Source organism: Vigna umbellata, chromosome 1 (genome assembly GCF_029865625.1).
Source record: "Vigna umbellata cultivar VRB3 chromosome 1, Vumbellata_1.0, whole genome shotgun sequence".
Taxonomy (NCBI): Eukaryota; Viridiplantae; Streptophyta; class Magnoliopsida; order Fabales; family Fabaceae; genus Vigna; species Vigna umbellata.
In genome coordinates this window covers 55,717,102-55,742,906 of record NC_142165.1, presented here as the reverse complement: position 1 = coordinate 55,742,906, position 25,805 = coordinate 55,717,102, and the positions used below count along the sequence as shown (strand labels likewise).

Sequence of the window (25,805 nt, the reverse complement as noted above, 5' to 3'; positions counted from 1 at the left end):
AAAATTACTGAAATAGGGGAAAGACAGAGAGCATGAAAAATTAGGAGAGAAATCATAATTTTGTTATTTCTGAAGTATGTGCAAACATAAAGATTTAGGTTGTTTAAAAGAAATATCATCTCATGATGACTTATGACTTAAGATTAAAGTAGTTCATAGAAAAATTGCTGTAAAGAATGAAAAGAGACCATAATCTATATTAAACTATAATGAGTTGGTTGAAGCAGTGAGTGCTATTATTGCTTCCTTATAAATAAATGCCATTCCTCTCCCTAAGAACCACACACAACACAACAACAAACATCTCCTTCTATTCTCCTATTTTATATTCTCTTTCGTTTTGTTATCTCATTTAGAATCCATGGCTGTTTTCACATTCGAGGACGAAACCACTTCTCCCGTGGCTCCTGCTACCCTTTACAAGGCTCTTGTAAAAGACGCCGACAACATCGTCCCAAAGGCTGTTGATTCGTTCAAGAGTGTTGAAATCGTTGAGGGCAACGGTGGCCCCGGAACCATCAAGAAGATCTCTTTCCTTGAGGGTACTCTCTCTTCATTTTCTTTACATTTTCTGTTATAAAATTAAGTGATTAATGTGAATCTGGTATACGAATGAGCAGATGGAGAGACAAAGTTTGTGTTGCACAAAATAGAAGGAATAGACGAGGCTAAGTTGGGATACAGCTACAGCATAGTTGGAGGTGCTGCCTTGCCAGACACTGCAGAGAAGATCACCATCGACACCATACTCAGTGATGGCCCCAACGGAGGCTCTGTCGTAAATCTGAGGATAAACTATCACAGCAAAGGAGATGCTCCTCCCAATGAAGATGAGCTCAAAGCTGGTAAAGCCAAGAGCGATGCTCTTTTCAAGGTCATTGAGGCTTACCTTTTGGCCAATGCTTGAATTCATCTAAGTTATGAGCAAGGACCTTATGATATTGCTTAGTGAGTTTTATTGTGTGGAGTGTATGCTTTAAGTTAAGTTGGTTTATAATGTAACAGTGTTTTTCTTATTTGGTTTGGCCTCTGACAGTGAGAGCTGATGTCTTTGTATATCTCTCTTCATCCATAAATTATACGAATGCATATACGTTTGAACTTCTCGTTTCTCCTAAAGAACGATTGGATGAGCAGAAATGCATCTGACTGCTTTGTCGATGAAAATACAAATTTAACTAAATTATGCCTTGGCAGCAATGCAATGGATGAGAAGTTTCGTTTTGAACAAAACTTCTTTCTAATGCAAGAAAGACATTTTATACAAGTTAAAAAAGATTTTTTATACTAGTTTCAGACTAGTATAAATACAATATATAAAACTTTTTCACTTTCTATACTAGTTAAGTCTACAACCAGTAGTATAGAAAGTATTTTACATATTTACATTCTTCATTCACGTCCAACGCTTAGTTGAATTTGTAAATGTAAACCAAAGTTCATGTGTGTTTGTAAACTGTGATTTTATTATTATAAAAATAAAATTTGGTGATGAGTGAAACATTGTGAAAGACATCCTCTGATAAATTGCTCTAAAGAAATACTGCATAGTCCGTGTGCGTCACTTCCTTCGCAGCATCGATGTTTGGTGTAATGAAGAAGTTTCCTTGACTCAGAATCGTTGGCTCAGCATGCACCACTAATTGCGTACATCATCCAGTGAGTGTAATCGTTGTTGAACACAAGGAAGAAACCCCATTTGCATTAGGGCATTCTCTTGATCAAACCCTGCCTGAAATGGTTGAATGCTACTGTCACTTGTAAAGAAGAAGATGACTTCACCGGCTCTGAGACGTTCGAAATCCCAGAGATGCCCCACCAAGCTGTAGCAATGCCGGCGAGAAGGAGTGATTGAGAGAGGATGCGTTCAACAAGATATCATAAACGAGAACAAATGTTTTGAGAACCTCTGTGTTTATAAATAAAAATAAATAAATAAATTACTTTTTATGTTGTGACTAAAATCAATATACAAAATTTTTATCTTTATTACAAAAACATCTACTTATATATGGGTTATAATTAATTTATGATAGAAAATTTTCTTTTTTAATACAAAAATGTCACATGCTATAATTAGAACCAGTATAATTTTCTTTTTAATTTATTACAAAAGGACCACCGCATCCATTTTTTATATCTATTATAATTACAACTTGTATAAAAAATGTTATCTTATTTACAGTTTCTTCATCATGTTACTCGTTATAGTGGATGGATTGTGTTAGCAAAATCATGAAGATAGAAGTTTTAACTATGTCCAAATCAAGTCTCTAATTGCTCAAGTTACAAGAAGACATTCATGAAGACTTGTTTTATGTATTAAAGCTTTTGTAATAAGTAGTTATGTATAGGTCTCTATATATACGTTGTTTGAGTCCATATATATTGTTTGCTTTGAAATTTATTTTGGAGTAAAAAAGCTCTACAAAATCAATTAGCTACTTAAGATAATTGATTAGCAACTTAAGAGAACCAATTATCACACAGAGGTTTTCAAAGATTGCTAAAAACTCATTTTGTCTCTGAAATAATCGATTACTAATCCATGATAATTGATTATCCATATCCATAATCGATTATGACTTACCATAATCGATTATCACGACTAGCCGTTGGTAATAAGAGAGGTGTTTCTATACCATAAACTTGTTTTTCTGTGTGATTGTACTAGTTTATTAGTTTTTTGATAGTGGAACATTAATCTTCTTTTAGGATTAGCAACTGGATGTAGGATCCTTGTAATTTGAACCAGTATAAAATTATCTGTGCAATTTTCTCTCTTTCTTACTCTTATTATTGTTTTTTATTATTCGCTAAGGATTTTAAAATAAAGAGAAAATTATTAACAACACACATTTGCGATAAGAAACTAATTCACCCCCCTCTTGGTTTGTTGTTTACGCTAATCATTCTGCTACACCGCTATGATAATTGGTATCAGAGCTTTGCTTTGATAGTAATTCAAGTGATGGGACAACATCAAACTTTTGCTGAGGGTGCCTCTATCAACAGAGAAGTCCAAACAAAAGAGAAGATTCAAAAGCGGAAGGAAGGAAAATCAAGAATCCTCCTCAAATTACCGTTGCTATAGTTGCAGAGTAAAAGGACATATGAAATATGATTGCCCAAATTAAAAGAAAGGTGAAGAAAGAAATACAAAGAAGTTCTTCAAGGAAGAGAAAGCCTACATTTCTTGGGATAATGATAATGAATCAACATCAAGTTCAAGTGATTCTAATGAGCAACCTAATATTTGTTTAATTGCACACGACAATATATCTAAAAGTCAAGTAAGTTCCTCTAGCAATTATGAAGATTCTAATTATAGTGATAATGAATTGCTTGATACTTACAAAGAATTACTATTTGAACCTGGAAAATTAGATATTGCTCACAAGAAATTGAAAAAGGATTTTAAAGAATTAAATCTAAAATTTGAAAATATTCTTGAAAAAATAAGAATTTAAAAAATAAAACTTTATATTATGAAAAAAGAAAATATACTAGTAGTGATAAATGTATTTTCTTGCATAAACAAAATGGTTGTAAAAAATAAGTATGTTCCTTGTTATAATTATAAAAATAAAAAAGAAAGAACCTGTAGAGCTTGGGTAGAAGAAGGAACTACTTATAGGAACCCAACTATTTTTACTTGTTTCTATTGCATGAAAAAGGGTTATACCTTAAATAAATGTAAAATAAAACATTATGATGTTCCTTTACGAAAGATTTACTTGGGTTATAAAATAATTCAAAATATTTTTCTATCTAACCCAAATGCCCATACAAAGTTGTTGTGTACTAAAATAACTTGTTCTTTTTATTTTGCAGATTAGTTCAAAATCCAGGAAGTTCAAATGATATCTTGATAATGGTTTGTTCAAGACACATGATAAGAGATAAAGAGAAATTTACAATCTTCCGGAAGAAGGAACAATGTTATGTTACATATGGTGATAATAACAAGGGAAAGATCCTTGGTATAGGAGATATTGGAAGTGAAAACACCTTGATGATAAAGGATGTACGGTTTGTAGAAGGATTAAAGCACAATTATAAGCCAACTATGTGATAAAGGTCTCAAGTTAACCTTTGAACAAAATTATTGCATTGTCCATGAAAAAGATTCTTCCAAAGTTGCTTTGAAAGGTATTAGAGATATAAATATTTATTTAATTGATTTAGAAAATGCATCTAATAAAAATATTTCATTTTGTTTAGTAGTAAAAGAAGAAAATCCATGGTTGTGGCATAAAAGAGTGGCTCATATTCATATGCAACAATTGAATAAGCTTATATCTAAAGATTTAGTAATTGATCTACCAAAACTAAAATTTGTAAAGGACTAATTATGTGTTCCATGTCAAAAGGGTAAAAAGTTTAAATCAGCTTTCGTTCAAAAAATATTGTTTCTACGAAAAACCTTAGAACTCTTGCACATGGATTTAGTTGGTCCTTCAAGGATAAAAGGTTTTGAGGAAAATTATTATGCTTTAGTTATAGTAGATTATTATTCAAGATATACATGGACATTCTTTATTACTATAAAAAGTGAAAATTTCAAAGTATTTCAAAATGAAAAAGAGTTAAAAAAAAAATTTATTCTAAGTGATCATGGAGGAGAATTTCAAAATGAATCTTTTAAAAATTTTTGTGAAGAAAATGAAATTTCTCATAACTTTTCTGTGCCTAGAACTCTATAACAAAATGGAGTAGTAGAAAGAAAGAATAGATCTCTAGAAGAACTTGCTAGAACTTTATTAAATGAATAAAAAATTCTAAAACATTTTTGGGTTGATGCTGTGAGTACTGCATGTTATGTTTTAAATAGAATGCTTATTGGACTTATGATAAGTGTGAAAAATACTTGTTTTCATACTTATAAATGAGCTTAAAGTTGTAATTATTCATGTGTTTCCTGATTGAAAACTTGTAATAGGAAGTAGAAAGTTGTGTAAATAATTGTATAGGAAATTCTACATTTTTGGGAGTGTTGAAAACCTTGTTTCGCTAAGCGCACACCATCAGTCGCTCTGTCGAAAGAAGACTTCTCACACAACGCACCAAAACTATGCGCTTGAATTGAGGCAGTTGGAGGTGTGCATTTGAGATTTTCGCTCATCGCATGCATAGTGCACTGATCGAATTTAATAAATGAAGTTGGTTTTTAAAGTCAAGATAAAAAGAAAGAAGACATCTTCTAACAGAACACAACACGAAAAATATTGGAGAAACATCAAGAGACAACTCCAAGGCTTCCAGACATAATTTTCTGCAAGGGATTGCTTAAAAGAGTATGTTCTAGATGACTAAAAGTGACTAGTTTTACTGTTCATTGGAATTGGTTGTAATGACTCTTCATTAATGTAATTTTTCTGTGCAATATATGTTTATGTTCATGTGCTTTTCTTGACTTGCTTATGATTATACGGAAGTATAATTTGATTTAAAAGTTTTTTTGTACTGGAAAATATTCTTGAACATAAACATAAGAAAAGCAACCAAAAGTAATGATGCTAGGACTAGTTTCCGATCTTATGGTCATTCTTAACGTTAGATTTTAATGCAAAGTATCTGTTAAATGAATTAAGAAATTTATGATTTAATAGATATGTTGATGTGAATATAAAATATGTTGTTCAGGATGTTACTGTAATGTTAGTCATGAACCCAATTCCAGTGACATTTTCATTTAAATTTACAATCTTTAATTTTTAGGTCCTTTATTTTGATGCAAATTTCCAATCATGAAATCATCTGCTATCATCACTAAATTGATCTTGATAAACAAACCCGAGACTCAAATTCTCTTGGGAGACAATACTTTTACTTATTCACATTATTAGTTGAGACTATTTTGGTACATTGCCAAAGGGCTATCAACCTATTTTAAAATGTACTCCTTATTAATTGTTTAAAGGAAGAAAGCCTAATGTTTCTCATTCAAAAATATTTGGATATAAATGTTTTGTTTTGAATAATGGAAAGCAAAATTTGGGATGATTTGATTTTAAGTCCAATGAAGCTATATTTCTAAGATATTCTCTTACAAGCAAAGCTTATAGAGTTTTTAATTGCAAAACATTTGAAATAGAAGAATCTATGCATGTTGTCTTTGATGAAATTGTGGACATTGAGGAAAACTCTCTTCACTCAAAAAATTCAGATGCAAGTGAAGAAGAAGACTTGCAAAAGACAGTAGACAAAAAGACAAATGATCCTCAACCTGAAGATTTAGCAAAGACATGGCAACAACCCCGAGGATTATCACTAGATAATGTTATTGTAGATGTATCAAAAGGGGTAAGTACTTGAAGAAACTTAGCAAACTCTTGCATGATTGTGGCTTTTGTTTCATAGTTTGAACCTAAGAATGTGAATGAAGCTCTTCAAGACGATCAATGGTGTATAACAATGCAAGAAGAACTCAACCAGTTTGAAAGGAATCAAGTTTGGTAATTAAAATCCCTACAAAAGACACTCATCAAGTGATAGGAACATAATGGGTGTTTAGAAACAAACTGGATATTTAGAAACAAACTGGATGTTTAGAAACAAACTGGATGAAGATAGAAACATAACCAAGAACAAAGCTAGGCTGGTTGCACATGACTATAGACAGGAAGAAGGTATTGATTATGATGAAACATATGCTCCTATTGCCAGGTTAGAGGCAATGCACCTAATTCTTGCTTATGCATCTATTATGAGATTTTAACTACATCACATCTTTAAATTAAAGAAAGCTCTTTATGGACTAAAACAAACACCTAGATTTTTGTATGAAAGACTTTGCATTTTTCTGTTAGAAAATAGATTTAATCGAGGTAAAGTTGATTCCACCTTATTCATTAAAAGAGAGAAAACATATTTTGCTTACCTAGGTATATGTTGATGATATTATATTTGGATCAACTAACAAATCTCCTTGCGAGGATCTTGCTAAGTGTTACGACTCCGGCAAGTGTACCGAATCGTATAAGTAATAAACATGGCAAGATCAAGTATTGTTTCTCAAAGGACTCACGGCCTAAACAGTTATGTGATTTCTTGATTAAATAAGACTTGAAAACAAACTCTTTTAGTGTAAAATGAAAATACATAAAAGTAAATATGCATGCAACTTGATCAATTGGACAAAAGTGCAAAGATGAACGAATTTGATATTATGGGATAAATATGTTGTTGGGGTTAGATTTCACCTAGTTTGCTCTCATGTATATACGAATTCTACTTGTTCATTAATGTCAATGTCACTATCTAAAATACTTAAAACCCGATTCCTCGGTGAAGAAATCCTATCCTTAATTATAGATCATAACATCTTTCGTCATCCCTAATAATTAATTCTTACGAACAAAAGCTTAAGATAACCATAACTCATACCCCATTCCTGAGCAATACTGCTTTTAGGAATAATTCTCTAGAACCTGAATTGTAAGATACCTTTCGGTACTCATGCAAATCATACATCATGCTAATGAATGAGTTAAACAAAGCAAACAATGAGCAAAGAAGAATTACCCTAACAATTAATGACAAAAGCATATATAATAAAGAATCAATTCAATACATGAGAGTTTACAAAGCTTTACATCCTTCCCCAACAACAAATAAAGTTTAGTTCACCATTGACATGGTGAAACTAGATGAATAATGGAAAAAGAATGAAAGATAAAACCCTAGAAGTTGAAGATAGGAGCTTCCGCATCCAAATCTGCCTCTGAGGGATCAAAAAGTGTGTTTCTGTGCCTATTCCGTCCAAAAATACAATCCCTAGGACGTTCAAGTCCTTAAATAGAACATAAAAATAATATAAAACAGATCAAAGCCCACGAAACTGGCGCTCAGCACCCCACTTAGAGTGCCTAGGCGGTGTGCCGACTCATGTGACGCTCAGGGTCAACTCAGAAGGCAAGCAGGCATGGTGCGACTCGAGGAAGTGGCGCTCAACACCCCAAAAAAGGCGCCCAAGCGTGAGACAAGGACTTCCTGCGCTGAGGGCTCTAGAAAAAGGGCAGCCAAGTGTGAAACAATGTAATCTGGCGCTGAGGGCCCCTAAAATGACGCTCAGCGTTGCTGCGTTCCTCCTTTCTGATGCTTTTCCAGCTCTTCCTGAGTTCGAACTCCTTACTACTTCAACTCTTCTTCCAAATCATCTCAATTCCTGTTGAAAACAAGGAAATCTAGCATAATATCATTAAATTCACATTCAACTCTCTTATTTACACAAAATTATGATTTGAAGCTAGTTTCTAAGTCAAAAAGGTTGTTTTTAGTATCAAAATTAAGTATCAAATAAGGGTAAATTCAACCGTTATCACTAAGACTATGAGAGAGTTGACATTCTTCCTTGGTTTGAAAATCAAACAAACGAAAGAATGTACGTTTCTTTCTCAAACTAAATATCGTAAAGAAATCCTAAAGAAGTTCGAAATGGACAAAGCTAAGGAGACAGAAACTCCTATGACAACATCATGTTATCTTGACAAGGATGAATAAGATATGATCGTAAACCAAACTCTGTATAGATGCACGATATGGTCTTTATTATGTCTTAATATACTAGTACGCCAGATACGTGCAAAGTGTTTGTGTATGTTCTAGGTACTAGTCTAGTCCTACGTAATCTCTTATCACCATAGTTAAACGTATTCTTAAGTACCTTAACGGAACTGTGTCCTTGGGTTTTTGGCTGAACCTAGTCTTGTAGGGTTTTCTAATGCTGGTTATGGAGATTGTAAGATAGATAGAAAGATCACTAGTGGTACATGTCACCTCTTAGTTTCCTTGCATTCTAAGAAACAATCATGTGTAGCCCTTTCCACCACTGAGACTGAGTATATTCTAGCAAGTAACTGTTTGTGCATAGATTTTGTGGACTTTGATATATACATTGACCATATTCTTCTTAAGTGTTATAATACCAGTGTCATTAAACTTACTAGAAATCCCATAATGCTGCACTCTAGAACCAAACATAAAAATATTAAACACCACTTTCTTAAAGACTATGTCCAAAAGGGAGACTCTAAGGTAAAATACTGAACACTAATTAGCAGACATTTTTACCAAAACATTTCCTAATGTTAGACTTTATGAGCTCAGAAGGAATTTAGGGATCTTAGAAATCTCTTGAAGGTATTGTTTGTTGCATTTTCATGGTTTTCGAAAATCTTTGTGCAATAATCTATTATCCCCTACTGATAATCGATTATCCCCTATTGATAATTGATTATTCTTCCCATTAGAAAATGTCTATGTTTTGGAATAATCAATTATGAGAAACCATAATCGATTATCATAAGTTTTGGGCTTCAAGTTTTGAAACGATAATAAATTATCTGAAGCAATAATCGATTATCCACGAATTTTTGAACGTTGGAAACTCAAAATGTAGCTGTTGCTACTGTCATAAACGATTATATTCTACATTTATCAAGCTTTTAGGTTCTAGTTAGTATAAACAGGGGTCTATAATTAATTAGTATACTGCTTTGTATGCATTCTAGTCCATTTGTGTGCATTTTTGCTCTATTTTGTGCTTATGCATCTTTTCACTCCACCCATACCTTTTCCTTGATCCTACTGCAATAGCTGATTGTGCTAGAAGAAAGCTTCAAACAAGAAGAAGTTCACGTCCTTCGTCCTCCACCCAACCCATGGTATGTGGTAACAACCTAAGTGGTTGGATCTCTAATGAGGAGAAGCATAGAGAGTTCACTACCTTTTGAAAAGAGAAGAAATTAATTTCTCCAAAGTATATTGATCTCAACTGATTCCACATTTACGGGTTTCAGTTTCCAGCACATATCTTCCACCAGGGTATCTAGTCTATTTTGGAAATGCAATAAATTCTATCATGATCTAGGTGTTTTATTTCAATCTGAAGGTACAAGATTAATATTAATATGATGCAATATTAATTATCACTATAATTTATATGTATCAGGATAATCATATCTCCAGTTTAATGTTCCGGATTAAAATGTGTGCTACAGGGGATGTTTTTCAACCTTTTTGGCACCAAGGATTACTGGTCCAGCTGTGCATTTGTGAACAGTAAAGAAATTTATATACTTAGGTTGGTTTCACTTTTTGTTTTTTAAAATTAAATGTCGGCCTTTGGGTTTCTAAATTTTCTTTGTGGCTATTGTTTTCCTTTAGTTTATTATTGTTTTGCATTGAATTCTAAGTTTCGTATGTTATTGTTAAATAATCCTACTCTTTATATCATTTTATAGAAGTAGATAAGTAATTGATTAACATTGATGATATCATTGAAACAGAAAAGGTCAGGCACTCGAACTTGATGCCTTGTAAGTTATCAGTAAAAAAAATTGTATGCTTTAATGTGTTTAAACATTTTAATGCTTAACAAATCGGATTCAGTTGTTATCAGTGAAAAAGAAATCTATATTTTTAGCTAACTCTTGTTTATTTTTTATAAACATGTTAGTCGGTGATAATTGATCACTCATGTGAAATAGATTTTCATTGTTTTCATACATATTATTTATTTACGTTGTTTTACATATTATTTATTTACGTTGTTTTATAAATGAAGTTTTCAAGCGTAGACGAGAATAGATTTATTTTTCTAGAAATGTTTTCCAAGTTTTATGTAATGCTCTTTTAATATCAGTTGCATAAGTTAAACTTATTTTCTTTTGTTGGCAGATGTAGTTTCTTATCAAACACACATTTCATCTTATGTTGATATTTGAGGATGGGTTACCATAAATATTCTTAATAATTCATTTCAAGTTGTTTAACTTTTGGATAAAACATCATAAAAAGTATCTTTAAAATAGAATTTGAATCTAACAATGCTGCAAGACAGAATAACGAACTGAAAATAAACAAGTTTAAAAAATGATTTTGGGAGTCGCAATCATAATTTATTATAAAAAAAATATAAAAAATCATAAAATAAGACATGGTCTACGAAAATTAAATTTTAGATTCGGAAATCAGTTGCATGCATGGAAGACATTAGCGCCTACCATGTTTGCTCAAAAGTAATACCTTAAAATAATTTGTACAAAGTTGATGTGGTTTTCCTAAATATTCAATTTTTTCATAAATAATACTATAAAGAAACAAAAATATTTTTTTGTTTTTGTAGACCCGACAAAAAATGACCTTGCTCCCATTCTCATCCAAAATGAGAAATCAGGGTTAGATAATTCTTTTAAAAAAAACTTGTTTAGCAATGTTGATATTTTGGTTTTGAATATTGTATAATTTTTTTGTATTTTAGAAATGGGGAAAAAAAAAAGAAACAACAGTTATACAAGTACTTATACCTCTTTTAAAACAAAATTTATTTATTTGGAAAAATAATTAAGAATTAGGACTATGCAAACCATCATACAAGTGCTCGTACATTTATAAATGTGAAAGCATTTTTATCTTTTATTTTATGATTTATTATTTTTTAAAATAAGAAAAATATTTTTTATTTTTTAGAATTGTTTATTTAATTTTTTTAAAGGAAATTTGAAAATAGATATCACGTGATGCGATGGATCAAAACAATATCAAAAAAAATGAGGGAAAACCTTTTCTTATGATTTAAAACAAGATATTTGTGAATAGTAAAAATAATGCCTTTACAAACCATGTGAAAGTTAAGTGTAAAAAAAACATGCGTACAATGTAATATAATACCCAAATCAAAAGAAAAAAAAGTAGAGGTGACATAACTTTGCAGCTTTGAGTATTCCAACTATTTCTTCCTTAGTAATAGTTGTTGATAGAATCCTTTGATACGAGGACTTATTCTCTTTTATACTTTTTGGGTGACTCTCCGTATTTTTTTTGTCTCCCTTTTCTTTTATAGGATGCCTGTTTATATACACAGATTGTAATATTATGATAATCTTGCTTTAATTGTGAATTAATTAAGAATGAAGAAAATAGGGGAAGGGATGGTCTTAGTTGCAATATATTTCACAAAAAAAAGAGGTAAATAAGATAATATCTAAGACATTGATTATAATTATGGTCAAAAACTTTGTCAATTTTAGGATCATATCTTTCTCTTCTAAAAAGAAACTAACGTAGCAAATTATAGTATAATACCAAGATATTATTTCTAATTATCATCATAAATATTGCTTATAATTATTGACATAATTGATTCAAATTATTACCATATTAAAAGTATACCTTTATATAAAAATCAATATTTCAAAAATATTTTCTAGTGAAGGGTATGAAAAGCAAAAAGGGGTGAAGATATGCATAAAACTCTTGTTGTGGCTAAATTAAGTTTGAAAATTACATATAATTTAAGGAAATTTATTTTCTTTTTTCTTTACTTTCTTTTATTTTTTTATTAGTTTTTCTATTAATTTATTTAGACGAAATTAGGTGTTAACACAAAGTATAGAAATTCAAAGTGTGACACCATGGACATTATTGGTAAGATCTTTTGTGTTTGGAGTGTAAAAGGGTAGGGACAACGAGTACTTGCAAAAAATAAAAAAAAATTAATTTATATATATTTTAATTAAATTTAATTAAAAATTAAATTAAATTATATTTTATTAGGTTGAATTTAATTAAAATTAAATTTTAATTTATATTTAATTTAATTTAATTTAATTTATATTTTATAATTTTATTTAAATTTTATTTTAAAAATGTATAAAATATATTTCTTTTTAATTTTTTGCGGATATCCGCGGGTTTTGAAATCCCGCAAATATTTTCTAAACGAATACCATGTGGGTAGCGGATCGGATAGTGAGTACAATTTTATCCAGTAAATCGGGTTGTGGATAGACACTATTCGTACGTGACCCGATCCGGAGTAACAGGCTTCACATTCTGCATTTTTGGTGACAAAGCAATATATTTAATTAATGAAGCAGGTTCTCCTGTTTGGCTTCAACATGCACAGTAAGTTTTCAGACTTGAATTGTAAGCACGTGAGTTTTTCTTTGTTATAACTTGTATACATCTCCTCTATTTCTTTATTTATTCTTATAACTTAAATATATTATAGTTTTACTTTCGAATGGGTGAGTTTCATTGCCTTTTACTTTAATTATAGGTGGAAATTCTTAAGTCAACTACATCTCATTATTTGGTCTTGGCTTTTGAATGTGCAGCAACTTTGATGTGTTTGAACGTGTTTTGTGGTATGGTTAGCAATGTGTGTTCTATGAAACATGTAATGGGAATCCAAGTGTGAATATAAGTCTCACATTAGATTAAAAATGTGAAAATAGAGTATTATATAAAGATGAAAGATTCGTTAACTTAATAGTTTTTATAAAGAATAATATTAACCCCTTATATGGTTGAATTCATATTTCATTGATATTGTGTCTCTGGTGAATATCCCTTAATAGACTCATTGTTTGGGAATAAATCTTGTGATGTTAAGAAATTATGTATATGTTTAATCAGTGCAAACTAATAAGCTATAAAATCACGTTTTCTTTTTCAAAACTTTGCATATTCTATGGTTTGTGATGTTAAGTTTCTGGAAATTTTTGGTTAAAGGAAACTTTAAGTTGAAATATAAGTCAGTGGCTGTTTTCGATTATTAGCCTTGGTGTAATGGAAGTTTTGAGTGGTAAAATTAGTTTATGTTTGAACTGGTTGTTTGGAAAATAAATTCATGGTGTAGTGTTAATTCTGAATTGATTAGGGAGATTTCTTAGGTTTTAAAATCGTTTGATAGTGTAGTGATGTTTTGTGATTTTCATATATGCTAATTTGTGTAGTTGACAATTGGATTGAACAGAGTAATAATGTAAAATTTGATTTTTCTGATAATTGAAATTAATTATAACATATTACACTTTTAGAAACTTAATTATCATTTATTAGTGTTTGAAATCAATATAATATATATTTTTAAACTAACGTAATGTTTTTTTTTTATTTTATTACAAAAATTTATAAGCTTGCCAATAATTAAAAAGATATTATAACAGATTATACTTTTCTATATTGTACTAAATGGTACTCTATGCTTTAACTAATTACACTTCATGCTGCTTTTTTTCCTAATTATATTTCATTAAATTGATTTTAACACCGTTTAGAAGGTGACTTGTCATTATCTTAGTTGTTTTTTTCTCCTCCCTCCACCTTTGACTACTTTCCACCACTTCTCTTTTATATCACACCCCACCCAACGTAGCAAAACCCTTCTCTTCCCATGCTTCTTTTGTCACCATGGATGCAACAGCCATTGCCGATTCCATCAAGCACCTGTGGTCTCATTTGGTTTCGTGCTTGTGATTCATATATGTTGGTTCTTATGGGACCTGTAGTATGGAAAAAAATTTCTCACTTATTTTACTTTTTGATGGATGAAACTATAATTTATGGACGGTAAGAATGAAAATTTAATTAAGAAAGTTAGATTTTTGAGAAGTTATGGTGTAAGATGATTATATGTGTACCATCCTTCCACATGGCGGTACGGTCCTCTCACATGGCTGTCCTCCCGTTTGGTCCTCCCATCGTCGTCTTTCTGTACAGTTTTTTCATGATTATCTTTTTAGGTCGTCCACCATCCTCCCAGGCTGTTCTTTTAGGAAGTCTTCCCATGGTCATTCACCTAGGTCATATCAAGTGGTAATGACTCATTAAGTCCTTAATGTAGATTAAGGTGTGATTGGACCATTATTAGGTCAACGAAAGGTAAAGACCCATCACAACTATTATAAGAGGACGATGCACAATATATGCATTACTTGTTGTGTCAACCGTTCGGTTATATTACTAACTTGAGTGTTAGAGTGCCTACCCACCCACACGACTTGAACAAGGAGGAGAGAGAATGAGCAACACGACTTGAAAGATGGAGAACAACTAGGGAGTCTGTCCGGTCTTCAAGACAACCTATAGTGCTTTGAGTAAGGGATTTCAACCCTATACCCAAAACAATATGTTATCTAAAAATTTCACCATAACTCAAATCAAAATGTAAAAAGAAGTAAGACAAAGAAAATAGTGAAAGTAGTTTATTAGTATCATGACTTTAAATTCATTTAAAAAAATTTGAAATTATTTGAAAGAAGAATTTGTCTTACTAAAAACTACTAAATATCATCTAGATGTAATTAATGTTATTTGAGTAGGAGTATGAAGGGTAAAGAAATCCTAAAAGAGAAAGAAACGGGAAATGAGAAAATGGTGGTGAAAAATAGATAAAGGTAAAAATGGTTATGATTGTGGAGGAAGACCAATTTAGATCACACTACATCGGTTTAAATAAATAGGATTCGGAATCAAACAAAAGAATATTGGAAACTACTAATTAAGAATTTTCTTAAAAAATAATTTATCTACTAAATGAATTTTAAGTGTTCTTAAGTATATGATTAAATGACATAGGAAAAACAACAATGATTTTAATTTCTAATAAAAAAAAGATAAATATTAGATATTATAAATATTTTATAATTAGATATTTTGTTTTTTATTTTATTTCATTGGTATATTTGCTATTATATAATGATTTTTCTTTTATACACTTATGAATTCTTTTACTTTCCTCTCTTGATATGATATGCACTACGTCAAAAATGCTTTTTACTCTGGTTAAAAAATGTTTTTTATACTAGTTTTCGAACAGGTATAAAAGCAGGGGTATATAAAGTTTTCATTTTTTTAGTGTAACCTTTTACATTGGTTCTGTCGGTAAAAAAAGTTATCTTATTTGAACAAATATAAAAAGTGTATTTTACACTAGTGATGATACCATATTTATTAAGAGTTTATTCTAGTTTATATTATCAGTCTTTGATACCACACGACTACACATTTAACATTTTGCATTTTCAGAACTTTCTCATATAGGGTTGTTCTTGGATTTTTCTCTTCGCTGCCATGACTACGGTAAGCTTGGCTAGCATTTGATACTTCAATGCATTCTTGTAATCAACATTTTTTAGCTGTGTTTAAATTTTTTCAGCTCGCTAATAAATGAGCCAAGTTGGATTGACTCACTAAGTTACCAACCCGTAATAAGCGAGTTTGAATTTATTCCAAATTACATATTCATAATTCATTATTCATTATTCATTATTCATTTTTTATTACATTAACATAAGATTAGAGTTTCCATTAAATACATCAAAATTGTTAAATGAATTTTCTATCCAACATACTTCTAATCAAAGATTCCAACGATCAAATTAAAGATTCATATGATTAGGACCAGTTGTAAAATTTTTTAACTCAATCCAATGATTAACAAAATGAAAATATCAATTTTTCCGAAATAATTAAGAATAGGAATCACAAACTCGCGCAACGATAGGTTTGATAACCTAGAGAGGAAACCTCCCTTGTCTCTCTACCAAACTCAATTTTGGTACTCACTTAAAGAGTGAGTGAATCACCCAATGAGAGGGCATAACACATAACTCATGACACATTGGTGAATCTGTTTCCTAGGCTTATAGGCATTTTTCTCCATTCTCATAGATAAAAACCAAAATTACCAAGTTAAAAATGCATTCTCTACTAACCATTTCAAAATTACACACATCAAGGTTACAAGGTAGTTCAAATGAGTGATAAATCTACTCTTTTATGTTTCAAATGGTTTTTTCTTTTCTCTTCACAAATCATAACAAATCCCAACTTGTCAAATACACCAATTCAAACCAGTCAAGTCTAATTTACTAATACCAACACACCAACAATTCATGCTTTAGGTACCACTCCAAAAAGCCTCTTATCAATGGAGGTATCTTATGTGTATATAAACCCATGTCCATCTCTTATTTTATCCGATGTGGGACTTTGTTTGTATCCAACATCCTCCCCTCAAACAAAGGACTATGACTCTTATACCTCCACCTCCCCTACAGGAGAAGTCTTTTTCTTGTCCTCGAGTACACCATGGTCAACACTCTCTTATTTTCTTTACATTTTCTGTTATAAAAATAAGTGATTAATGTGAATCTGGTATATGAATGAGCAGATGGAGAGACAAAGTTTGTGTTGCACAAAATAGAAGGAATAGACGAGGCTAAGTTGGGATACAACTACAGCATAGTTGGAGGTGCTGCCTTGCCAGACACTGCAGAGAAGATCACCATCGACACCATACTGAGTGATGGCCCCAACGGAGGCTCAGTCGTAAAGCTGAGGATAAAATATCACAGCAAAGGAGATGCTCCTCCCAATGAAGATGAGCTCAAAGCTGGTAAAGCCAAGAGCGATGCTCTTTTCAAGGTCATTGAGGCTTACCTTTTGGCCAATGCTTGAATTCATCTAAGTTATGAGCAAGGACCTTATGATATTACGTACTGAGTTTTATTGTGTGGAATGTATGCTTTAAGTTAAGTTGGTTTATAATGTAAGAGTGTTTTTCTTATTTCTTTGGCCTCAGACGGTGAGAGCTGATATCTCTATCTCAATTCATGCATAAATTATAATAAAGGAATGCAAATTTGCATATAAGTTTGAACTTCTTGTTTGTCTTATTCATTTGGATGAGAAGAAAAGTTGATACATTTGATTGCTTAGTAAATGAAAAAAACAAATTTAGCTAAATTATGCCTTGACTGCAATGAGCAATGCATATGTGTAGCTTCCAAGCATGCTAAGCAACTTTGCACTTCGTTTTGAACAGAACTTTGCATCCTTGGATTGAGAGGAGGGCTAGGGAATGGCAGGGGAAGGGGAGGAGAGAAGGTTATGGAAAAAAGAAGGAAAGAAGAAGAGGGAGAGATCGTTTACTTACCACAACAAAATCTTTAATCTTGTTATTATCAAGAGAAGTTTAAGAATGAAAGTTTGAATTTAAAATTTACGAAATTCAATTTTTCAAGAACTGAAAATATATTTATCTCTTAAAAAAATATTTGTAGTAGATTATATCTGATTTATTTAAATAACTCAAAATATCATATTTTTTTATATTTATAATATTACATGTTTTACTATTTTAGTGCTATGTTGACCGATTTAATAATGATGTTGACTATTATTTCATTATTTAATCTCCAAATTAAGAAAAATAATATGATTAAAAAATTAATAATAATTGCAAATTAATGACACTTTAATGTACAAAAGTATTTGTCTATTTAAAAAAAAGCAGTAAAATAGTATTTCTAACTCCAATAGCAAACAAAAGGTAAGATTAGTTGGTAGCTAAGTCAAGAAGGTATTCGTAATTTGATGTGAAAAATAACAAAACTTATATTATTATTAACATCTTTATTTTCTAAACTCTTTCTACTGTCACATGTAAAAGTTTATCATATGTTAAAATGTTTATCAATGTTAAAATCTAAATTTATCACGTATGAAAATTTATGTTATCTTCTATTTTTAAATCTTCTTGATTTTTATACGTGAATATTTAGATTTTGACACATTTTTAAATTTAACAATAAAAGATCACTTTTTTTTTCGGAAACATGGTTTTTTTTTACATAAATCTAATAAAAGAGTTCACATGTAACAAGCAAATTTATGTACCAAAATATCGAATTCCCATCTAATCTAGATTTGAAATTAGTTGAGTTGGTATATTATTTTAACAATGTTTTTCTAAATATAAGAACCACTATTTGCTAATTTCAAATATTCTCATCAAAGATAGACGTATGCATTAGAACTTTCATTTGACCTTTAGACCTGTTGAAAAAGATAGCACATATGACTAACCACCAACAAACATATTTAGATTTTATTACTTTTCCTAGCTTACTAATTTTTGTTAATCATATCTCTGTACCACAACATAAACCTATCTTGAAAAATGGTTATAATATTCGTAAATATAGAGGCCGAAGAACAAGACCAATCTATATCTTTAAAATATTTTTCCTTAATTTGCTAAACACACTTTTAATCACGAGATTCTTTAAAACTCTACCAATCAGCTACCTAAGTAGTAAGTACCTACTATAATGTTTTTTATACGATAAAATCTTAAGGATTATTTCAAAATATAAATACTTTTTGGGAAGAAACTCTTCCAAGAATTTAAATTTAGATTTTAAAGATTAAATTGAAGTCTTGCAAACATCTAAAATGTTGATAGTAAACGCATTTTATGAAAAATCTTATAAAATAAGAAAATATGAAAAAGAAATGTGTCTTTGTACATATTTATAATCTAATTTCTTATACAAAGACTAAATTTTAATCCTTAAATTACACAAAAATAACATTAAAAAATAAAAAACATTTAAATAAAATTCTAAATGTAATTATGTTGTAAATTTAAATTATAGATATTTCTATTTACATATTTAAATTATAATATAATCTAAATATATAAATTGTGTGCTTATATAAAGGTTAAACAAAAGAGTTATATAAAGGGAGATTCTATATTTGGTATGTATATTATATATATATATATATATACATATATATATACATATATGCGTTTTTATTCGGGGTACATATTTTATACTTTTATTTTACTTTTAATTTTATTTTAAGATCAATTTAAATTTTATCTCAATATTAGATTAATTTCACCATAATAAAATTAGAATTGTGCATGTAAGTTTTAGGAAAGAGTACATATACTGGTATATTATATCTCCATCCAAGAACGCAATAGTTATGATTATTGAACCTTATTAACATGAACCTTATTTTCATTTTTACTGAAAGATTTTAAAGTTTCCAAGTATCATAATTAATAGTAATAGTAAAACATAGGCTAGATGGTGGACACGATTTCTTTAATGCTAGTTTTCACTTTAGAAAAACAGAAATAGAAAAGAGATGTAGTTTAGAGAATAAACACCATTAATTGAATAAAATGAAATTATGAATATACAGAACAGGTAACCATCTCAGACTGAAGATATGTAGAAAAAAAAAGAGAGTAAAGGAACATATATTGACTGTTGGTGGGAGGCTTTTAAGTGCACAACTCATCATCTAATGGGGTGGTACTGATCAGAAACTCGTCTTGGGGGCAGCTTTCGCAGTATGAAAAGCACCAACGCTGAGGGAACAATCTCTACCATCTGCAGTACAGAACAATCCAGGGAGAAAGAACCATTCAGGTTCAGAATCAGAATACAAGGGAATTTTAAGCAAATGTTTATATTTGTATTGATCATATGAAATCCTTCTGGTCTGTTTACTGTGTCAAAAATATTATGTTCTTGGAGGATGTCACATGACATTTTGATATGATGCTACTAAATTAAATGCATTGTTAGGTGTATATGATCTCAAATCATATCATAGAAAGTATGCACTTAAACATTTAAATAGTAACTGATAATAACTATAATAATAAAATAGTAACCTTAAATCATAAGGTGGTCAAGAAACACTTTTCTGGTCTTGGTAGCAGTTAGAAAATTCAAAATAAAAAGATTTTGCTAAAATTTATATTAGAAATGCATTGAAAAAAGGGGAATTAATGTTACTTTCTAATGAAAGAATCATTTCTTTACACCTTAACAGGTGCCCACTGGCTAGGACTTTGTCCTTTTTTGTTGGGTTATGCTAACAGTTAGTGAACTATTTAAAGTTTACTTTTTTTTTTATTATTATTAAAATTCATATAGGGAATGAATTGAAAATCACAGTTCAGAAGCATTAATGACACTAATGAAAAGTTTCCATTGTTTACAACATATACAAGTGCTCACTAGTTAAGATGTTACTCCTTTTAACAAGTTGCCCACCGGTTAGCATTTGCATTTTATGTTGTGTGAAAAGTTTCTATTTTTACTCCTTAACTGGAGCCCACCGGTTAGGATTTTCCCTTTTTTCTGTAGTCATTGGTTTAGTAGAGAAATTTAATGCAACAATTAAATATGATTCCCTGGTTAAGAAATACAATAAGTTGACTTACCAAATAGTAAACCAGATTAAGAATGGGATGGTTCAAGACATCAAGATCTGTATTTTTACCAAATACAGAAAATGCAAGCTACATCAAAGGTGAAAACAAACATCATGTCAGAAAAAAATAACTTCAAATAAATACAGTAGCTTTAAATGGGAAGGAACTCACCAAAGCACATCTTATCAGAAAACAAGTGCAACAAATACTAGTAACAGACCCGACCTGCCATGGTGAAACGTTAGTCACAAACAGCAAGAGCTTTAAAGCATACAGTTTTTCCCTCACACAGTTTAAGGATATATTTCTCTCTAAGGTTGAAAAGCCTGAAGCAACAAATACTTTAGAAAATAACCTCGTAAAGTTTCTTTTGACGGCCTCTAGATTCAATGGGGAAACGCCTCAATAAGAAAAACAACCTACGCCATCCTGAAAAGGTTAGTGTACAATGGCCAACAAAGGATTGTGCCATCTGAAAGACAACATCTTAGTTAGCTTACCTTCCACCGTACAACAAAAATCCAAGAGCAGCAAAGAATGATATAACTGCAAAAGAACATTAAAGTAAAGGTCCCAATACCAAACAACTATACATGAAGTTTCTTTGTAGCAATAATCCATTTATATATTCTCAAGTTTCTATTTTAAGAGTGTTAGTACAGACCAAATTCCCCTGTTTGTGCATGCAAAATAAGCACCATGCAGAATAAAAAATTAAGAGTAAGAGTAAGAATACAAATATTTTCTCTTTCTCAAAGAATCTCGTGAAGAATCTCCCATCTTGTATGAGCATCTCTCAATTCTCACCAAATATGTGAAAAAGGAACCACCTTTCTTCGCACCCATAGCTTCTTATATCCAATATGCAGTCCTTCGAGATTGGCATTGTCTCGGTCACTATCTCAAACGAATTAACGTTTGTATTGATGCTTTCTATCTTCAAAGCTTCTCATATCCAATGATATGATGTGTTTAGAGCGTGAATGGAATATGTTCTTGGCTAGATAGACGCCACTTCAATTATCACAATTCACCTCAGAATCATATTGATTGTGTCCATTTAACTTAGGAAATTCTTCATCCATGGCATTTCTTAGCACACTTCTATTGTAGAAATGTATTTTGCTTCAAAAGTAATGAAATAACCTAATATAGATTTTTGGAATAAACATCTTAGGCCATATTTAAATCTTAATATCCAATGAGCGTGAAATTTCCATTACCAAAATACAAACTCCTTTTGGTAGTTCCTCTTAGATACCATGGTATCCATTGCCATATCTAAATCTTAAGCGTGGACCCTTGTGTCCATTTCAAAGCTTCTAGGATTTGATAATAATCTATTATCTCAGAACAATATATGGCTTTTTACCAATCTTTCATGGCAAAAGACTTGCTCAAATCCTTCTTGAGATGTAATCCTCCCAGTTTAGTTTAGCACTAATAGATGGTTAACTTTCTCCATTGTATTTCTTCTTCCAAGTTTCCCTGCGGGAAATTAGTTTTAACATCAAGTTTTTCAATCTCCAAGTTTAGTTTAGCACTAACAGATGTCATCCTCGCTATTGGTAAAAAAAAATCTCTTCACTATTGGTAAAAAAAAATCTCTTCAAAATCTGTCTTAACTTTTCTTTCTTTTGGCAAGTCCATGTTCTTCTCTTTTGGAAATACCGCAAGTCCATGTCGTTCTCTTTTGGAAATACCGCAAATCATGGGACTAGTTCTCCTTCAAGGATTGAATTTCTTCATTCATGTTCATGCGACCATTTGTCATTATTTCAATGGCTTCTTCAAAGCTGTGAAGTTTCCCTTCATCTGACATATTCTTTTGAGAAGTATCTTCGTTTATCTAATCAAAAGCTTTGATCTTGTCCTGTTTGAAGGTTATCTACATCTTGATCTTCATTTACCTAATCAAGAGTGTAATTTGTTTCTTCAAGTTTCTAGCATCTGATTTCTCTGTTTGATTATGTTTTTCTGTCTATTATTCCGTATGAAAATTTTCTCTCTCAGAATTAGTAGGATTTTGTCTCTGAACTACCTTAATATTTGGCTTCCCAGATATATTGAACTGTTTGATCCTCAAACATACCATATATTTGTTTCGAACAATTCACTTCTCTGAAGAGACCCATAACTTGAAACCAAAGTTCATCTCTATGAGAATATGAAGAAAACTTTTACACTCAAAGATACTCACAAGAGGTTTTCTTTCTATATCATACTTTATCGGGATATCTTCTCATCCACTCCATTATTTGAAGGTGAGATGTTGATCAGATTAGTGGCCCTTCTCATCGTATCCCCATATTCCTAGAACTCCGGTCCAGGAAATTCCCTCCTGGATGAGGGCAAAATAGAGGCACTATGTAAAAGTATTTGAGTAAAAGATTTGTCTTTCTTCTTTTAAGAAGATTGAAAGAATTGAATAGAATGAAATACTCTCCCTATAGGAGATGAAAAAACCCAATTCAAGAAAAAACTCTTCATCAATCGTATAAAGTTGTGATTCTTATGACAAATGTTTCATCGAAGAGGAATTCCAACAACATTATTTGAGGGTAAGATGAAAATTAAATATTGACACAAAAAAGACATCAACAAAAGTCATGTTGATAGAAATAATGTTGATAGAAATAACCTGAAAGAAAGAGTTCTGCAGCTTCCAAGCCTGTAGCAGTTTTGCTTGCACTCATGTAAATCCAGAGGCAGATCTATTATTATCAGGCGAGATGATTAAAATAAAATCATTATATTAACAAGTAAGAATACTTATTTTAAGGACTAGAATGGTGGACATGGAAATCAAGATTGTGCACTTACCTGTACCAAGTAAATAAAACCATTGATAATAAAATAAGCAGGCCTAAGTTTCTGTGCGGGTTCACTTCTTGCCTGAATACATTCGAGACAGATAAAGATAATATAATTTACCATAAAATAATGACTGTTAATGTAGTTCTCCCAAAAGAAAGTAAACATACCTGGTGATATATCTCAGCCCAGAACAAGACAAGCAATGTATACGTAGAAAAAAACAGAAGACCAGGAAGCTCCATTAACACCTGCTCTAGTGCCTATAAACGTAATGTGATAATAAGTCAGAACATGAAAAGAAACAATTAAGGAGGGTAATCTGAATGGGCAAAGGAAAAATAAAGGTTGAAATAAAAGACGGATAGATGAAAGCCTAGCAGAAGGGCAGTAAATTTGAAATTCAGCTAATTTTCTTATAAACTGATTTGTTATTTATTCTTAGGGGGAGAGGGGAATATTGCATGGTCCTACGTCATGGATCATCATGTGTTTAAGACCAAACTCCATGTAACTAGTAACTAAGTTTTTTTCAATTTACAATGAAGAGTAAATAAAAGCAGGCTACAATTCGACATGACCATAGCTTATAATGATCTTGGACTACACACTAATTCGGGGGGTGATCGGAACTTGTTTTATAAGTCATAGTAGAAACTAAAAATGTGTAATGGGCTTCTTAAAACGGGGCAAGAAATTACAATTGACTGAAAACTATTTGGTCATGATATTTATCAACAGACAAAATAAAAAATCTTGATAAAACTAACTATATTCATAATCCATTATAAACTCAATCATTCAAAATACAAGCTTAGAAAGACACGATGTGCTCTACTTTGATCCTACTTCCCTAACCTACCAACCAAAAAAGCAATAAATGAAGAAATGGGATTAATGCTTAAATTACAGTAGTTGAGATTTAAGAACAGAAAAATACCTTTGGTCTTATTGCAAAAACACTTTTGTATAAACCGAAAAGGACAGCCCTTACTGCAAACATAATATGGATTCATCAAGCATAAAAATAAAAACAAATAAGCTAACAGAGCTGTTTATAAACTATTCACAACTCACATACATCCATTGACAACAAAGTTCATCAAGTGGAAAACCTTCTGCGTTGTCCACCCATATTCAGGTACCCTCATTTGAATTCGCACCAGTTGTACCTGAGAAATAAACAGATTACGATTATGACTTCCTTTGCAAAAAACTGGCTAGGGCACAAACAGCTACAAGCCCATATTTTACCAAATTCCCACACAATTCACATCTCAAGCAGCAAAAGAAAACCATTCACATTCTGCACGAAGAAAACCTACGCGTTCAGAGTTCATAGGGGTTGCAAAACAATGACCCTCATATAGAGAAACATCAGTGTTGGATCAAATAAATCTGATCAGGGGTTAAAGTTTAAACTTTTTTGAGATTTGAGGAGACCCGTTGTGTAGTAAATAATAAGTTCAGACCAAAGCCAAAAAGAAAGGGAAAAAGTGATTAAAAATTAAACAATAATTGAAAAAAGTTGAGCCTTTTTCTAACCAGGGCAATAAATGAGACCAAGGTATAAGAGACACAGAGGGCATAGTAAGTGCCTCTCTGCCATTGATCCGAGTCATCAATCTGGTTCCACCATTGGAATGCACTCACAAACTGAGGCTCTCCTTCTATGAACCCAAAGCTCTTCGTTCTGAGCCCAAATGCCATAATAGGATTGGGAATGACGAAGGAGTTAATAACACGGAAGAAGAAGAAAGGGGAAGCAAAAGGAGGAAGTTGTTTTCGGTGCACTCCACGGAAATTAATAGAATGTCACGTGGCTAGATCTGAATTGCACACGTAATTGGGTGGTGTTACACGTGTAGCGTGGTGGCATATTCGTTTATTATGCAGGAGACATGCTTTGCTTTGGTTTTTGAGAAGGGATTAGACGAAGATGATTGATTTGATGCGAAACTGGTAACAACAACTTTTGGTTTGTGACCGACCTAAAGGATTTATATTTTTACTTGACTTTATCTTTTTCCTCGGATCGATCAGTGCAAAGATACATGTCTCGGGTTGACCTTTTCGTCAGAAATAAACTACTAACAAAAGAAATAAAAACTACCTACAAAATAGATATTTTTATAAATATAATTTTATTATTGTTAGTTTTTATTATTTA

The 25,805-nt window shown here is 31.2% G+C and overlaps 2 protein-coding genes across 2 annotated transcripts; one reads left to right on the top strand and one right to left on the bottom strand.

Annotated features, from left to right (window-relative positions):
- Window positions 1-270: 270 nt before the first annotated feature.
- On the top strand, window positions 271-1,103 carry LOC124847424 (pathogenesis-related protein 2-like). The gene is made up of 2 exons (XM_047324915.2): window positions 271-542; window positions 621-1,103. Exons 1-2 carry the CDS (start codon window positions 362-364, stop codon window positions 905-907), a joined length of 468 nt encoding a protein of 155 aa, XP_047180871.1. The 5' UTR covers window positions 271-361; the 3' UTR covers window positions 908-1,103.
- Window positions 1,104-19,746: 18,643 nt separating this feature from the next.
- Window positions 19,747-25,574, bottom strand: LOC124847426 (tobamovirus multiplication protein 1-like). Its single transcript, XM_088103841.1, has 11 exons — window positions 25,181-25,574; window positions 24,717-24,807; window positions 24,576-24,628; window positions 23,806-23,898; window positions 23,645-23,716; window positions 23,463-23,535; window positions 21,322-21,367; window positions 21,177-21,240; window positions 20,993-21,046; window positions 20,831-20,908; window positions 19,747-19,988 (listed from the first exon to the last, which is right to left on the bottom strand). Exons 1-11 carry the CDS (start codon window positions 25,343-25,345, stop codon window positions 19,896-19,898), a joined length of 882 nt encoding a protein of 293 aa, XP_087959967.1. The 5' UTR covers window positions 25,346-25,574; the 3' UTR covers window positions 19,747-19,895.
- Between the last annotated feature and the right edge of the window lie 231 nt (window positions 25,575-25,805).